General features: G+C 45.8%; 1 protein-coding gene across 4 annotated transcripts in view; it reads left to right on the top strand.

Annotated features, from left to right (window-relative positions):
- The window catches only part of Dusp16 (dual specificity phosphatase 16), a 76,803-nt gene extending 59,730 nt beyond the window's left edge, over positions 1 to 17,073 (top strand). For all 4 annotated transcript variants that reach the window (XM_013511424.1, XM_013511423.1, XM_013511422.1 and 1 more), the window contains 3 exons: positions 6,273 to 6,432; positions 11,500 to 11,623; positions 13,381 to 17,073. In XM_013511424.1, the coding sequence (XP_013366878.1) occupies positions 6,273 to 6,432; positions 11,500 to 11,623; positions 13,381 to 14,548 (1,452 nt within the window). In that variant the 3' untranslated portion in view covers positions 14,549 to 17,073. The remainder of the gene's footprint in view (positions 1 to 6,272; positions 6,433 to 11,499; positions 11,624 to 13,380) is intronic.
- The last annotated feature ends 219 nt before the right edge of the window (positions 17,074 to 17,292 follow it).

The following is a 17,292-nucleotide window of genomic DNA, read 5'->3' as shown; positions in this document are numbered from 1 at the left end:
AGGGAAGCGCTACAGTGTAGTTTATTATCCATCACCTGCGTATTTTGGGGACAAGTGGAATGAGGAAAATAGAGCAAGAGGCAGGGAGTGCCTGCGGTCATGGGCTGAGATAGAAGGGATGGTAAGGGAAAGCCCGGTGAGCAGAGGCATTGAACCAACACTTGGAAGAGGCCAGAGCCCGAGCCATGTGGAAATCTGGACGAGGAGCGGCGCAGAAGACCAGTGTTATCCATGCGACAAGGGCATGGCAAGGCCGCCTGGGTGGCTGGGGCAGAAGGAGGCTGGAGTGTGGTGGGAACATGGAGGGAGGAGATCAAGACTACAGGACCTTGTGGGCTTTGTAAAGGTGTTCGCTTGTGCAGCTAGGGCTGTAGCTCAGTGGCAGAGCACTTGTTTGGTATCTGTGAGGCCCTGGGTTCAATCCCCAACACAGCCAGGAGAAGAATGTTAGCCTTTGGCAGCATGGTAGCGCACACCTGTATCCCAGCTACTCAAGAAGCTGAGGCAGGATGATTGCAAGTGCCAGCCTGAAATTCCCCAGCACCTCAAAAACAAAAAGATGTTAGCTTTTAGTCTGAGAGAAACGGGGTCCCCAGAAGGTTCTGGGCAGAAGAGTAATGTGGTTTGACTTGCTTCTGTGTGGAAGGGAAGCTGCATCCCACGGAAGAAGGAGGCTACATGGTAGTGGGATGGAATCAGCGTGGTAGCAGTGGTGAGAAGTGGTAGGATTCTGGTTACTTTTTGAACATACAGCTAATTATGGCATGAAAAAGGCAGGTGTCAAACTGGGAGATGCAGTTGCCATAGAGAAGCCTGTGGGAAGAACAGGACAGTTGATTGGCACATGCTGAGCTTGAAATGCCTGTCACACTTCCCGGTGGACACGTCGAACAGGCAGATGGGTGTAGGAATTCAAGACCATTTCCCTGCAGGACGATGTATAAATGTGGGGGTCATTCACATACAGACACAGAATAGATAAGATTATTAAGACAGAAAATATAATCGTAGAAAAGGGCTGAGCCATGGGGCACTCCAGCCTTAAAATCTGGGGAGTTGAGAAGGATCCAGCAAAGGGTCTTTAGAAGTAAATGCTGAAGGGGCTGGGGATTTCGCTCAGTGGCACAGCGCCTGCCTTGCAAGCGCAAGGTCCTGAGTTTAAATTCCCTGTACTGGAAAAAACCAAAAAAAAAAAAAAGAAAAAAGTAAATACTGAAGAAGAAAGGAAATCAAGATCTTGTAGAAGTCCAGTAAACAAAGTGCTTTCTAGAAGACAGAGGAATCAGATGCACCATATGTGCTGTGGGTCACTGGGCGGTGAAAACTGAGAGCTGGTGATGGGAGCAAGGTGGAGGTCTCAGGTGGTCTTAGGTAGCTCTGGGGCTGGGGGAACCTGAATGGGACAGGTTCCGGAGGTAACAGGGTGAGAGGAATTGGAGAGAGCAAGCCAGTGTAAGTGGCTCTCTCAAGAAATTTTGCTACTAAGAGTAGCAGATATGTGGAGCAATGGCTGGAGGAGAAAATGGAGAGGAGATCCCTTGGAGATGGGAGAAATATTGGTTGGTTTGATTGCTGATAGAGAGAATGAGCCTGGAGAGTGGAACATTGATGTAGGAGAGAGGCAGAGAATAGCCAGAGCCGTCTCCTTGAGGAAGAGGGATGGGATTTATTCCCCAGTAGAGGAGCTGGCCTTAGGCATCCGTGGTAACAGCAGGAAGGCAGAGTAGATAGCGCATGTGCTGGTGGAAGAGAAAATGTGGAGGTGGAAGTCTGCCCAGAATTTCTTTGGACTGTTTCAGTTTTTCCAGTGTGGCTGGAAACAGGATCATCTGTCAGCTGAGGGGGAGGATGAGGAGGGACACAAAGGGAGTCTGAAGGAAAAGGGAGATGGGGTGGCGAGTCAGAGAGGGAAGGTGAATGGACTAGGGAAACAGGGATGGCTGAGCAGAAAGTGCGAGCAGGCGGCACTGTGGAGTCTTCCGCTGGCCATGTTCAGCTGTCTGGGTACAGAGGCAGATGTGGGGGAAAACTGGTTTTCCCTGGGTTTGGAACTCTGCTAGCTGAGAGTGAAGAAGTGATACAGGGGCAGAGGAACTGCGATACAGAGTGAGGGAGTGACTGTAGTGATTGACACAGAGGTGGAGCTGGGCCAAGAGCAGACAGACGTGGCGATGAGAGGCAGAAGTGGGCAGGGCAGACTGTAGGTGTGCAGGTGAGGGCTTCCAGGCGTAGTGGTGTGAGTGAGCTCGAGCCGCAGGGAGACAGTGGGAGTATGCCGTGGAGGTTACAGAAGGGCTGTGGGTATTGATAGTGACAGAGACCAGGCCAGACTTCATGGGAGCAGGCAGCCAGGGTGACGAACTCAGAACTGCAGCCCCAAGGAGGCAGAATGCAATCTGACAGCCAGAGCAGGATTTTCTCACCAGTCAGAGGCATGTGTTAGCACATTTAGTGTAACGTTGAGCTAAATATTTAACAGCAGAAGATGACTGCTTTCTAGTAAAGATGATACTGTTTAATTATGGGACAGAATATTCAGTTTTGTATATGTGTTATACAGCATGCCAAAACAAAACCAAGTGATTATATAAGTACTCTATAATTTAATAAGAAGGAAATGATATCCATCTGTGAATAAAAAAATTCCATAAAATACTCATTCTTCAGAGTTGTAGTTCTGTCTCACATCTGCCTTTAAAAACATTAAACGGCTCTATCAGCCACGTGTATGCACGCCCATAAAAAATCAAAAATTAATCAGCAAGTAAGTAGAAGAGTTATATTAAACTTCAGAAACTTCCTTAACTGCTGTCTGTCCTATGTCCTGAGCAAGCTGGGAGTAGGCTGCTGGCTGGAGCACGCCTGCCACCACCGTCTGACCAGTGTACTTGCCAGAGTCCGCTTTGTGTGTAGATCTGTTGTCATCGTTGTGTATATTAATAAAGTATTACATGTACTAATGAAATGTAGGTGAGGAAAAACAGTTGTTTCTGTATGACCTCATTAAATGTTTTGGAAAGGTTCAAGGAAAAGTTCTCTTTTTTTTCCTTGTCAAATTACATAAGCAACTGTAGAATACTTAGTAAGCAGTCATTATCTTACAGGCTGCTGTACTGATAGTTTCACAAGTCCTTGTTCTTCATAAATGGGTGGAAACTATAAGTAATAGCTGCACTTGGAGATTTGCCTAAGAGCTCCTGTCAGCTAACCCAGAGAAAAAATAGTCCAAAGTCCTGCGTCAGAAACTAGTGAATGAGTGTGCATTTGTTTTAGGTTAAAATAATGTTTCAAGTACCTATATATCATTTTTAATGTCTTCATCATTTCACTGACTTTTTCCACTGATGTAGGAATTGCCAGTCTGTAAGAGAAAGCACTTATTTATGGAATTTAGTAGCTAAATTATATTTTAATTTTGCATGTAATATTAGTGTTTTGTTTTAAAAATTGGCCTTATTTTATTTATCAAGTCTCATATTAATCCAAAAAAAAAAAAAAAAAAGACCTTTCGGGTAGCAACTACGTAATAGATCTCATAAACAAATCTTGAGAGCTAATTTTTTATTAATAAAATTATATTTACTATTGGAATTACTCATTTCTCATCTCATTTTTGTGCTTTAAGTATTTTGTTTTACAGATAATAGCATTCAAACACATGACTATCTTTTTTTCCGCCTTTTGTCAGTTATGTGAAATAAAGCAATTATTAAATGCATCTTTTGAGGCACACTTATATAAGTGAAGAACACTATGTGATATAAGCAACCTTGTAAGCTGTTCTTATTGATGTTTCTTTGTTTTTTCATAGTATTGGGGATTGAACCCAGAGTCTTTACACTGAGCTAAGTCCCTGGCTCTTTTATCTTGAGACAGGGTCTTGCTAAGTCTACCCAAGGTTGGCTCAAACTGGCAGTCCTCCTGCCTCAGCCTCCCAGAGTGGTGGGATTACAGGCCTGTGTCACACACATGGCGTACTGAGGTTTCTTACCTCTGGTCAGAGCTGCTGCTGTCTCATGTCTCCTGGCCAGACTGACCATGGCAGTGCCAGTGTGATTTGCCTGTGGCAGCAGCGGCGTGAGGAATGCATGCTTGTGCGCAGCGGGGCCCGTCCTGCAGAAGATGCACCTGTACAGGTGGCGGAAAAACCAGCGTGGTAACATCCGGGATTGCAACTGAGGAGATGAGAGGGAAAAGGGCAAAATGCACAACCCAGATAACTCTTCTCCAATAACCATCTTCTGTCCCGAGTCACTCCCAAGCCTTCTCAAAAAGTCTGTGACCAGAATACTGCCTCTCTGCCTTCTGATTTGTTAGTTTAAAAAGGCAAACCAGAATGAAAGTAGAACTTTGTAGTCTAATACTTCGTTTAGTGACAAAACTGTATGTGTATGCTAGTACTTCATTGTTCCATCTAATTTGCTTTGGAGGACACTCTGGAAGACATGGTGATGCAGAAGGGAGATCTTGGCAAAGAACACGCTTGGGTTTGACCTTGCTGGTTCCGCCTGCTAGCTCCCAAGGCTGGAGACATCATGCACCTGCTAAGCCTCAGTTTCTTGACTTGGAAGACGAGAATGATGATGACAGTGCATCAGAGAGTGGGTGTGGGAATTCTGTTTCTGTGAGGCCCGCTGCACATGCGCATCTTCACATTGGGTGTCGTTTTCTTACTACGGCCCGCAGTGTAACACTAACGGGCTCTAACAAAGGTGTCATTTTCACTGACAACAGGTTGTCATTTCCACAAAATACAGGTCACTAGCTGGGTGTCTGAAGTGTATAGTTAGTCTTTCTGTGGAAATCAAATGTGATAGTTTTTATTGACATGTTTCATACTTAGAGCTGCCCATTTCCTCTGGATTGTGTGTAGGAGATATCACTGCGGCTGTCACTCACTCCTGCTTCTCAGAAACTCCTGTCACATCCTCCTTTCTGAACTGGACGGAATGGGATATTTTAAATTTTTTTTTCTTGCTGTGCTGGGGAATCCAACCCAGGGCCTTTGTATATGCTGACCGCTCTACCAGTGAGATACATCCTCAGCCCTTTTAATTTGTATTTTGAGGCATTGTCTTGCTAAGTTGTACAGATTGGCGTCAAACCTGCTGTGCTCCTTCCTCAGCGTTCCTAACACCGGGGCTTACCCGCAGGCCATCACGCCCAGCTTCCCCTTTCATTTAATGAACCTGTAGTACTGTTGGTAGAAAAAAGAAATACAACATGGGCGGGGTATGGGGCAGATGCCTATAATCCTAGCACTCTAGGAGGGTGAGGCAGGAGGATCACAAGTTCTAACCCTGCAATGCAACACAGTGAGTTAGCAAGACACTGTCTCAAAATAATAAATTTTTTCAAAGGGGAGAAGGGCCATGGATGTAACTCAAGTGAAGGCCCTGGGTTCCATCCCCAGCACTGAAAAAAGGGGGGCTAGGGGAGTAGGAGGAGGGTTACTCTAGTTGTTAAGAACATGGTTCGAAGAGAAAAACACTGGAAACTTCAAGGTGGGGACTGATCACTGATCGGTAAATGAAAGCTAGAGAAGGGGCCGCTGGAAGAAACGGCAAATACCAGAAGGGTCTGCAGCTGTTTGGTTGGAAGTTAAGAGGAAGACAGCAGCCAGGTGATTCATGTTCTAGCTCAGCTGGTTGGGTGAGGCTGTTACCAGAAGCCAGTTTGGGGATTACAGAGAAGAAACTGGAGCTTGGGACCGAGAAGGGAGAGAGAGAATGTAATTAATTTTTGGCATTTTGAATTTGAAGGACCTGTGGGATACCCTGATATCCAGTAGGTAGCTGGAAATTTACGAGGAGATGAAAACTCTTACACACAAAACACATACCCAGTGGCATGTGGAGCAGACAATTAAAGCTGTGGAAATAGATGCTATCTTCAAAAAGAATACTGAGCAAGAAGAATGCCTGGAACTGTATCTTAGAGAACAGCCAGCAGGCTTAGTGTGGGCTGGTGTCCTTGTGCGTGCTCATACTCTGAAGTCATACATCATTTCATGTTGTAGATTGTTCTCTCTCTAGCAATGGAGATAATGGTGTTGCCTGTGTTAAAGTTATGTGACCTTCAGGCATACTGTTCAACAGCCTTTTATTTTTCTCTCAATTTAAGACTAAATGCCATTTTGCTGAGTTTTGGAGTTTCTCTGATGTGAATGATTATTTTAAGGAAACTAGTAGTTTTTATAACATTAACTTGAATCTTTCAAAATGGTGACGTGGATATATTACTAGTCACTTAATTGCTTTTTCCTTCCATAGGAGCTGATGCAGCAGAATGGCATTGGTTATGTGTTAAACGCCAGCAGTACCTGTCCGAAGCCTGACTTCATCCCTGAGTCTCATTTCCTGCGAGTGCCTGTGAATGATAGCTTTTGTGAGAAAATTTTGCCGTGGTTGGACAAATCGGTGGATTTCATTGGTAGGTAGCTCAAGTAACATTCCAGGTCTTTGGTTACAGCGTCATGCGTAGGCGTGGCCTCTCCCTCCCTCTTTTGTCTTTAGAGGAGAGAACCCTACTTCAGAAATGTCAGAACTCTGAAAACAATACGTGCCCTTATTCATGTGGTGGTCAAGGTGACGTGTGTGCCATGCTAGCCCTGAGGGACTGCCCTTGTGACCTGCTGTCTGTAAAGGGTAGCGTAGTTAAGCCTCACAGGTCTGTGAATGTGTGTTGTGTCTGAAAATCAATGCGGCTTCTGGAGTTAAACTCCACCTTTCTCCTTCAAGTTCCATAGGGTGCTCAGGGAACGTTTGTGAGAGCTCCTGTTGCCTTGCCGCCACCTCTTTCCCAGAGAAGAGACAATTCTGTGAAAAAACCTAATCCCGTTACATTTAAAGTCTTTTTTATGACATGCGGTCATAAAAAAGAGTCCAGGTGTGGTGTGCATCTTCTTATCACACAGTTCATGTTAGTTTTCTTTTGGGTCTAATAAAATTCCAACACAGACACGCACAGGCACATACACACAGGTCATCCCTTTGACGGTGTCCACGACAGTGACAGTTAACCTGTCCCTTCCTTTGTTCTCCGGGGCCTGCTCAGGAGTTCTTGCCTCTGGGTGCTGTCATGACCCTTTGGTGCCACAGGGTCAGATCTCCTGGTAGGAAACTGGCGCTGTGCATTTGAGGTGGTTTCACTGGAGTGCGGCTGAGCACAGGCAGAAACAGCTCCCTCTTGAACAGCGTGACAAGGTGTTGACTGTCATTGGCCGTGGGAGGAATTGTCCCCCTCCCCAGCCGTATAAGTTTGAGCACTCTACTTCATTCTTGAATACGGAAGTGGTTACTGTAATTAAAAATAAAAGGACCGGTTCCTTTAAAAAAGTAAAGCTATAATTAAGCCCCTGCTATATATTTTATTTGAGAGGAATTTCTAGGCAATGCCTTCAGAGTGCTAAGTAATTCTGAAACAGTTCTCTTCAAGATTGCTAAGGGCTTTTATTGTCAAGAACTCATTCTATGAAACATTTGAAGATAAACAGCTACGACTGTTTTAAAGTGAACTGTTGCAAAGAGAATTTCCAATGTGAACGCTTCCTGTTGTATTTCCAGGAAATATATTCACCATAGCACTCGATTTTTGCCTCTTTAAAAGAGCAACGGTTATGGTTAATGTTCTCATTGCTTGTCATATTGATCCAGAGACATCTGGCTCTAGTTTCAGCTAAAAGTACAACTTGAAAATCTATCTAGAAGAAAGAGAATGTGATCCTGTTGTGGCAGTTTATCTGCATTTAATTTGCTTGGTCCTATTTGCTACAGCCACCGTTGTGTTCCAGTCATAACACAAAGCAACACTCACGTTGCCGTATTCCCCGCAGTTGCTAGTTGTCTCTGCGTGGTGCTTTCAGCCGTGGTAGTCGTGGCAGTGTGTGTGATAAGAAGATGCACACCACACCTGGACTCAACAATTGAAGGCTTAGAGATTTTTTTCCTTTCTGTTATCTAAATTTCAGTAAGTCTCTGGGTTCAGCCGACGGGCTCAGCTTGTGGTGGAGTTTTCTCTCTTACTATTATTATTAATTTTTGGTTTTTTTTTTTTTTTGGTACCGGGAATCGAACTCACGACCTTGTGCTTGCCAGGCAGGCCCTGTGCCGCTGAGCTAAATCCCCAGCCCCTTCTGTCTTTAGTTAACAAGCAGCAGTCACTGCTGACCTGTTGTGTTGTGGGGTCCTCATGGAGTGCCCCTTGCTCCCCTGGCTGCTTCTACAAGCCTTGCTAACTTCCTCAGTACCTTGGCTCCTGCCCGCCTCCCCCACACCAGACTCACCGCTTGTGCTAGGCGGCGTAGGGAGGTCATTGAGATCATGGACTTTGGAGCCAAACTGTACTTGAGCCCTGTATCCCTGGCTGTTAGCTAAGTGGTTTGGGGCAAGGGTACTTCAAACTTCTGTGTCCCTGTTTCCTGAACTGGAAACCTGAAGATAATACCCCTGCCTTATAGGGCTGTACCATACCAGGTGCTAAAGTAGATAATGTATGTGTATTGAACACCTTGCAAAGAAGTTGGCTTATAGTTGGCTCTTACTATTTTTATCTTTTTTAAGATGGTGGGGGGTCTCACTATGTTGCCCAGGCTGGCGTCAAACTCCTGAGCTCAAGCAATGCTTGGGTGTAGTTGGGACCATGGGCACTAGCACCGTGCCTGGCCACTAAATATTTTTAAGGTTGTCATATGAGTAGCCTGTAATGTCAGTTATTACTGCCTTTTTAGCTCTGGAACTTTAATTTTCACTAGGTTCTTGGTCTTTTGTGGTCCTTTTCCCTCTTGAATTTCTCTAGCATCACCCTGCTGTTTCTGGTTACACCATCACTGCTTCCTTGCTGTTTGGAACCTGCAGAGGCTCCTTGATTTCCTACATATAAATGTATCCTTAGCCTAGTATTCCCAAGAGCCCCTCCACCAGCGGTCCCGCCTCTGGAGCCTTCTCTCTACTTGTGTCCCACACAGCTCGTGAGTGGCAGCCATGCCAGGCTGCCCTGCGCACTGCATCCCTTCCCACCGCAGGGCTTTCTCGTCATGTTTCCACCTCTCAGCCAGGTGGACTCAGCCAAGCACTCGCATATGCCAGAACCGGTGCACCAAGGACCCCGCTCCAGTAGAAGTGCTTTTCGATTCTCAACAGTGCATTATCAAAACAGTTGTGGTTGCAAAAACAACGTAAGCGCAGTGCACAAAATTAGAAAACCAGAAACCCATAACCTTGACATCATAACACGATACTGTCGTTTTACTTCCTTCCAACCTTCTTCGTGTTTTCCATAAAGATTGCTTTTTATAGTACATATCAGCTGGGGTGACCTGTGTGCACACCGTGAGCCTTGCACTAGACCCTTCGGAGGAATGTTAGAACAGGAAGGACCATTCTAGGCCCTCATGGTCCAATTTTTGAGGTACTTATTTAACATAATGAGATGGTGGTCAACATTTAGGGGGGAAAATTTAAAACAGACTTACTTTTAATAAGTTTTTGAAGTACACAGTTTACAGTAAGGGTTTGGGACCAGAAGATACACATATTCACATACATTAAGATGGGATTAAAGGGCCAGAGCCAAGTAGGATGGGACTAGGAAAGATACAGTAACTCTGCAGAAAATCCGAATTGCTGTCTCTTAATGGGATTAAGTGAAAACCTTGGCTCTGAGAGTCTTAACAGCTAATGCGGAGCGGGTAGTGAGTAGCATGGGCCTGGTGCTGTCTAGCTAGAGGAGAGCTGTGCAGGCAGGAGCTTGCTGTACACCGTTTATGTGCTGTTCTTTTGTGCAGTGCTGTCGTCTTTCAGTGTTGCATAGTATTCTTCCATGTTGCTCCACTGTGTTTAGTTTTCCTATCTAGAAGGGAAGTATATTCATGTACTCTTCAAAACTGGCAGGTGGTTTTATACAAAGTAAATGAGTACACTGGTACCTTGGTTCACGAACTCAAATTTCTCCCTGATTTTGGTCGCACACAAAACTGGACAAGAACTGAATCACATGTCCCCATAAGGTCAACATTGAACCTAACCATTGAATTTGATTCTATTCTTGTCCAACTCAGTTTGCAGCCAGAATCATGGACAGAATCCATTTCATGAATGGAGTCACCACTGTACATTATATACACTAGAAGTTTGTACTGTATAACACAGGCTGTGAGACTGGAGTAGCCTTGTATTATTCAGCTACAAAAGCACAGATTCCTTGCTTGATTGTTTATTTTAATGTAAGTTTTGATAAACTCTTAGTAGTACCAGTTAAAACAAAAATAAGAAAGGAAGAATGAGCCTGTAATTCCAGCACTCTGGGAGGCTGAGGCAGGAGGATTGCAAATTCAAGTCCAGCCTGGACAACTTAGCCAGACCCTGTCTGAAAATAAAAATAAAGGACTGGGGACATAGCTAAGTGCAAAGGCCTTGGGTTCAGTACTAAAAAAAGAAAACAAGAGAAAGAAGGAAAGAATATGGAGGAGAGAAGTGGTAGCTGCGTGGCAGCAGCTTTATGGCTAAGCACACACATACCTGAGAATGGAGATGCCAAGCACTGCCCAGAGTGTTGGTGCTTCCGGTCTGTTCAGAGCAGCTTCGTCTGCGCCCACAGGAAGTGCGGGATGGCAGTGCCCGTGGAATCGCCCTGGTTCTTTGGTCCTAACAAAGCATCCTTGACTCTACCATGTTACAGTGAGTTCGGAGCGTAACTTCTGAGTGTCAAGGAGCATTAAAGGTTCTCTTAGTACTAATTAGAGTGACTTAGTAACCCTGGTTGCTAGTATATACATTTTTTTTTTTCTTAAATTCAGCAAGTTGAGCCATTTTATGACATATAGGAAAGTTTCCTAAAAACAAACAGACAAGCCATTCATATGAACACAGCCCTGTAAAGTAACTTTGGCTGGGGTGTGTGGCTCAGTGGTACACTCATGCTTGAGGCCCTGGGTTCAATCCTCAGGCTTGGGAGCAAAAAAAGTCTGGTGTCTTTCGTGTTATGCTGTGATGTCATTTGTGAATTCAGTCAGTCTCCTTCCTTCCTAAACAGCAGTATATGTCACATATGTTTGAAATGAAAACAGATTTTTAAAGTGGGGGAAAAATCAAAGTGTCAGACGACGTGAGGAAACAATGTTAGCCGTGTCCTAGGTGTACACCTTTGGATGGTCTTATTTCCTTTATACTGTACACGTTTCTGTATTTAAGAAATTTTCTACACTAAACAAACAGAACCATGTCATGTAGAATTTATACCCCATGCATTTATTAGAATGATGTAAAAAATATAAATACTGAAATAAGAGTCAGCCAGCCTGAGTTAGTAATGTCACTTATTGACATGTTTAGACCTTACTGTCCGTGCATACCAGTGGGGAGGAAATGCCTTCCCGCCCTCCTCAGAGGAGCAGAGAAAGAAACTGTGCTGCAAGGGTGAAGACACGGCGTAAATGCAAACAAGATTTCATTGCTGAACACAGTTTTTACCAGTGCCCTTTCTTGACTTTCGCTCTTACAGAGAAAGCAAAAGCCTCCAATGGATGTGTCCTGGTGCACTGTTTAGCGGGGATCTCCCGCTCTGCCACCATTGCCATCGCCTACATCATGAAGAGGATGGACATGTCTTTAGATGAGGCTTACAGGTGAGGACGGAAACACGGCTGTGTGACTGGCTTTTCACTTGTCCTGAAATACGAAGTGGCTTGGTTCAGCAACCAGATTAAAGCAGATCACGATTACTTTAATCACTCTCTTCACAGGTTACCGTGGGTGTTGGATTAAATGGTCCTGCCAGGGCTGGAAAAGAGTGCACGTTTAATATTTAGCATTCATTTTGCCCTAATGTGTCACACTCATCCTCAGCTTAACTTGCTTTTTAAGTTCTAGGCAGAGATTTCCCTCCTAGTGAGTGAGCAAGCTTGGAGTAGTACTGATAGTTCTAATTTATGTATGAGAGGGAAAAGCTCCAGTCGAATGTTTATTATGAATCTCCTCTGCTCAGACTTCGTATTTCTGTGAGGAAAAAGCCAAATACATGCAAGTATAAAATTAGCCATCAAACTCTTTCACTGAGTGAAATTTCCTGCATTCTGCAGTTGGCCAGATTTTGCAATGTGTGACTTTGACCAGGTTTCTCAAAAGGGAAAGCAGACAGGTGGCCGTGCTGCTGGGGCCCAGAGTTTGCTTGGTGACCGAGGCTAAGGCGGCCTCCCTTGCTGAGGAGGGATGGCCAGTTTTCATGCAGTAAACTGCATGGAGCCGGCCTGTGTTAGCAGTTGGACTTCTTGAATTGTCATATGGGAAAAAGAAGTTAGCTTCCCCTCCAGCTTATGAGAAGAAGGACCAGGAGGGTGGGTGGCTGCTGTACCTGTGCTGACTCCCTCACTGCGGCTCTGCCCTCAATGCCGCCTGCTCTTGCAGAGGCGGAAGAGGCGCTCTCACCCTCACGGCGCATGAGGGCGTTGTTTCATGGCACCCGTACGTTTGTACTTGGTACAGCTGAACTGGTTATTTTTGGCCTTGTTCATTTGATGCAGGTTACTTGGAATTTATTTTTAGTTCTTTGTATTCCCTGTTCAAATGCCGATTTCAGTGTAGTTTAACTCTAGTGCCATCTGACAAAACATCCATGAGCTTCAGGCACCACTGAAGAATCTAATACCTGTATTAGACAAATGTTTGTTTGTTAAAATCCATTACTGGTTTTGATCTCTTGATGAATCATTTTTTAACATAGTAATTACAAAATTAGACCCACACTTGGACAGACTGGGCTTTGAAACCCAGCAGCATCATGTACCAGCTCTGTGATTTTGGACAGGTCCACCTAGGGACTTTGTACTTACATGAGAAAACAACCAGGAGACGGGGTAGGTCTGGGGACTGAACCACTAACTCAGAGCGTTAGTGCGGTGCTCGGCGTCCACAGGTACTGCGTAGCTGCTTCCGCTGTCATGTTGAGTACAGAGAAAGGAAGTCAGAATCAGGTGCTTTGATACTTTGACCATCCGATACCATCTTTTTTGTCAGTATAAAATGTGGAATGTCAAAGTGAGTAGAGACATCAAAGGGGGATATTAGAAAGCGGAAGCTGGTGAGTGACTGTGGTACTTCGGACAGTAGCCCCGTCACGTGGCCATGTGTCCTTGGTGGTGCACAGCGATCCTCTTCTCACTTGCGCTGGGAACCGGAGGTCCTTGAGAATCAGGAGGCCAATCCTAGACTCGGGGCCCTGGCTCTTCCCTCTAGGATGTGCCCGGGACGTGACGGAGCTCCTGGCATCTCCAGCGTTCGCGGCCTCCCTGAGCTTTTACACTAGTCATGCTCCATTTACTCACTTAATATTCTTAAGATAAAGTACAGTGGTAAAATTAGTTTTTGCTCTTTCCTCTCTTCACAGGTTTGTGAAAGAAAAGAGACCTACTATATCTCCAAACTTCAATTTTCTGGGCCAGCTTCTGGACTATGAGAAGAAGATCAAGAACCAGACTGGAGCGACAGGGCCAAAGAGCAAACTCAAGCTGCTACACCTGGAAAAGTCAAACGACCCTGTCCCTGCAGTGTCGGAGGGTGGACAGAAGAGCGAGATGTCCCTCAATCCACGCTGTGCCAACTCTGCTACCTCGGAGGCAGTAGGGCAAAGGCCTCTGCATCCTGCCAGCGTGCCCAGCGTGCAGCCACCACTGTTGGAGGGCAACCCGCTGGCACAGGCGCTCAACGGGCTCCACCTGTCCTCAGACAAGCTGGAAGACAGCAATAAGCTCAAACGTTCCTTCTCTCTGGATATTAAATCGGTTTCATATTCGGCCAGCATGGCAGCATCCTTACACGGCTTCTCGTCAGAAGATGCTCTGGAATACTACAAACCGTCCGCTGCCCTGGATGGGACCAACAAGCTCTGCCAGTTCTCCCCAGTTCAGGAAGTGTCAGAGCAGACTCCAGAAACCACCCCAGATAAGGAGGAAGCCCACATAAAGGCCCAGCCTGCCAGGCCTCCGGAGGGCCAGAGCAAGCGACTGCACACAGTAAGAACCAGCAGCAGCGGCGCCCCCCAGAGGTCCTTCTTAGCTCCACTGCAGCGAAGTGGGAGCATGGAGGACAACTACCACACCAACTTCCTCTTCGGCCTTTCCACCAGCCAGCAGCACCTCACCAAGTCTGCTGCGGGGCTGGGCCTCAAGGGCTGGCACTCAGACAGCTTGTCTCCTCAGACCTCGACCCCCTCCCTGACCAACAGCTGGTATTTTGCCACGGAGTGCTCTCACTTCTACTCCGCTTCAGCCATCTACGGAGGCAGTGCCAGCTACTCTGCCTACAGCTGCAGCCAGCTGCCCACGTGTAGCGACCAAGTCTATTCGGTGCGCAGGCGGCAGAAGCCAGGTGACAGGGCTGACTCTCGGCGGAGCTGGCATGAAGAGAGTCCCTTTGAAAAGCAGTTTAAGCGCAGGAGCTGCCAGATGGAGTTTGGCGAGAGCATCATGTCGGAGAACAGGTCCCGGGAAGAGCTGGGCAAGGTGGGGAGCCAGTCTAGCTTTTCAGGCAGCATGGAAATCATTGAGGTCTCGTGAGGGGGCGCTTGTGATTGCTATTGACGGTGTTTCTTGTTCACAAAAAATGTTCCCTGTAAATCTGAAATATGTATGTGTATCTACATATATATTTTTGGAAAATGGAGCTGTGGTGTAAAGGCAAAAGATGGATCAACACAGTTGTTCTCTCTCCACATCCGCATGTGAGAGGTCAGCTAGTATTTCAACAAAAGTGGAAGGGCAAATGCTAGAATTCCCCCTAACCAGAGGAAACAGTTCTATTTAGTGAACTGCACATTCCTACAAAAACAAGCTTATTTGGTTTTAGAGGACAAAAACCCTCTACCTTTGTCACGTCATGCTGCAGAGATCTCAGATGCTCACTGGCCTCTGTCCGGTCCCTTCCATAGTGCACCTTAGTGCTGAGACTGAGCCAGCTGTGGGTCAAGCGCATCCTCTTAGGGACTGAGCCTGATGGTACATTCAAGAGAAACGGTCCTGTCCAAAGCTGACGGACGAGCCAAGCTCAGCCGCCAGCCGAGTGACACGAACAGCATTCTGCTGGACAGACCATTGGGGGCCTTGCCCGGATCTACTTCAGAGCAAACCTAGTACCTCAGACAGGACAGTTGGGGCTTTCACCACTACCATGTCTGGGAGCCCGTTTTCTAGGCATTGTGCATAGGGAGGTAGCGAGTCAGTTTTCCAACCAGTTCAAACGTGCACAAAATTCCAGTCAGGCCTCAACCGAGTTTGTATTTTCCCCCTCTCCCCAGCTTTAAGAAAGAGAAGGGCAACTACCTAGGATTTAAGTTAGCCAGGAACCTGGCAACACGATTTAAGCTAAAGGTGGGAGGCTAACCATGTCTGCCTCCCTCTATAAATCAAAGAGTTGTTTAAAATGGGATTTTTAATCCTTTAATTGGAAATTGACTTGGTTTAAAGCCAATGTGATATTACTTGAGTTGGTAACAGAGTGGCAGAGCCTTCAAGTTCTCAGCCAAAAATTTATGGTTTCCATTTCTGTTTCACTGCAGTGGATACAGTTTGTAAAAGTATAACAAAGCAGAATTTTATAGGAAACCACCTAGAGAGAAAACTACAGAGATTAAGGAAGGTACAAATTACCGAGAAGCAGAAAACACTTCCTTGATGGCTTTTGCCCCGCTTGGCACGAGATGAAGGTGGTATTTTTATAATTCCTTCAGCCTTTCACATTCGCTAGTAGGGCTGAGGAAGGTTTTGGGAAAGAAGGAGTATTCAGAATGATGGAAGATGAAGAAAAGGCTGTTGGATTTTGTTCAGTTGTGAACAGAGTGGAAAGTCACAGCCAGCTGTTTTCAAACACCACCCCCCTGCGTGCTTTTGGTATCCAAATGGAGGGACACAAGGTGGTCTCTCAGTCCTTGACCTACAATCACTACATAGAATCAGTGCTGGCAGCTGAGGACAGGAGGTAATTAGAACAGTACACAGGTGACAGTGCGGATCTGTTTTTCACCTTCCTGGCTCAGTTTTATCAACTATTGTAAAGTCCTCTTTTGAAGCCTTAATTCTCATCAGAAGCTTTTTGGGTGAGGAAGTAGGACAGGTGTTGTCCTTGCTCTTTACTGTAAGTGTAGCTAGTTGCTGACTCATATCTCAGGTTTTTCTATGTGTGAGAAATGGATAGTCCTTTGACTAGGATGCGACTTTGTGTTTCCTATGGTGACTGCTAAAACCAGCATAGAATGACATAATTCAGAACTGACTGGCTGGATCATGAGGGTTATGCGCTTCATAGACATAACTGGCTGTGTGCAAATAATGGTGTGGGCGTGAAACGAAGGCGGAGTGTAAGCTGCATGGGGAGCGTGTGGTTACCATACTGAGACAGTTCTGTTAAACGATCCGACTTTTCTATGTACACCTTTTATGTAATCAAGCATTCTCGAGATTTCACATGGTAATTTTGATGTGTCATGTATACAACAAACGTGTAACAGTTCACATCCGGAATCTGGTCACCTCTATCAAATATTTTTAAGAAATGAAACCAGTAGCTCCATTGTTAAAGGCTGTTTCTGGAGGGCTAGGGGGCAGGTTCTAACCAGACTGTTGGACAAAAGTCTGCCTTATGCCATTTAGGGTTTCTCTTGGCCACGGTCCCCTTCCTTCCTGTAACTGTGACGTCACACACTACAACCGTCAGTCCTTGATCACTAATGTCATATAATCAGTTGGAATCAAGAGCACCACGCTGAAGGGCAGCCCCGGGGGGAGTCCTGGGTGGCCTGTGGAGCTCAGGGGCTCCCTGTAGCGTGCAGCCCTGGAGTCAGCCAGGGTGATACAGAACGGTGATTCTACAGCACAGAACTAGACTTCTATGTGAGAAATGCTGGAAAATGGTTTGGGACATTTGTAAAGTTAGGTGGAATGGCTGTATAAATGTTTAATATGAATATAGTGTGCCTTTGGAGTAAGGCAGGCTGTTGAATGGTTCCATTGTGCATTTCTCATTTTGGTGTGTCATGTATGTTAATATGATGAAATAAAATCAAAACTGGTACCTGTTTATACATAAACGTGAGAAAGGACCTCTTTGCTGAGACCTGGTGCGAGCCACAGCAACCAAACCGGCAAACAAAGGTGGTGGCAGAACTTTCCTGCTGTTCTCAAGTGAACGAGGATTTAGCTCATTAAAGCGGTGGTGGTGCCAGGACTAGTGTGTGCTGTCGCTCACGAGAACCCAGGATGGGTGGCTGACGCTAGTGCCTGCTGCCGCCTCTAAGGTGCACACCAAA

The sequence above is a fragment of the Chinchilla lanigera genome, unplaced genomic scaffold (genome assembly GCF_000276665.1).
Source record: "Chinchilla lanigera isolate Chin_1 unplaced genomic scaffold, ChiLan1.0 scaffold00012, whole genome shotgun sequence".
Lineage (NCBI taxonomy): Eukaryota > Metazoa > Chordata > Mammalia > Rodentia > Chinchillidae > Chinchilla > Chinchilla lanigera.
Note: the sequence above shows the minus strand (reverse complement) of the source record. Positions and strands in the feature narration are given on the sequence as shown.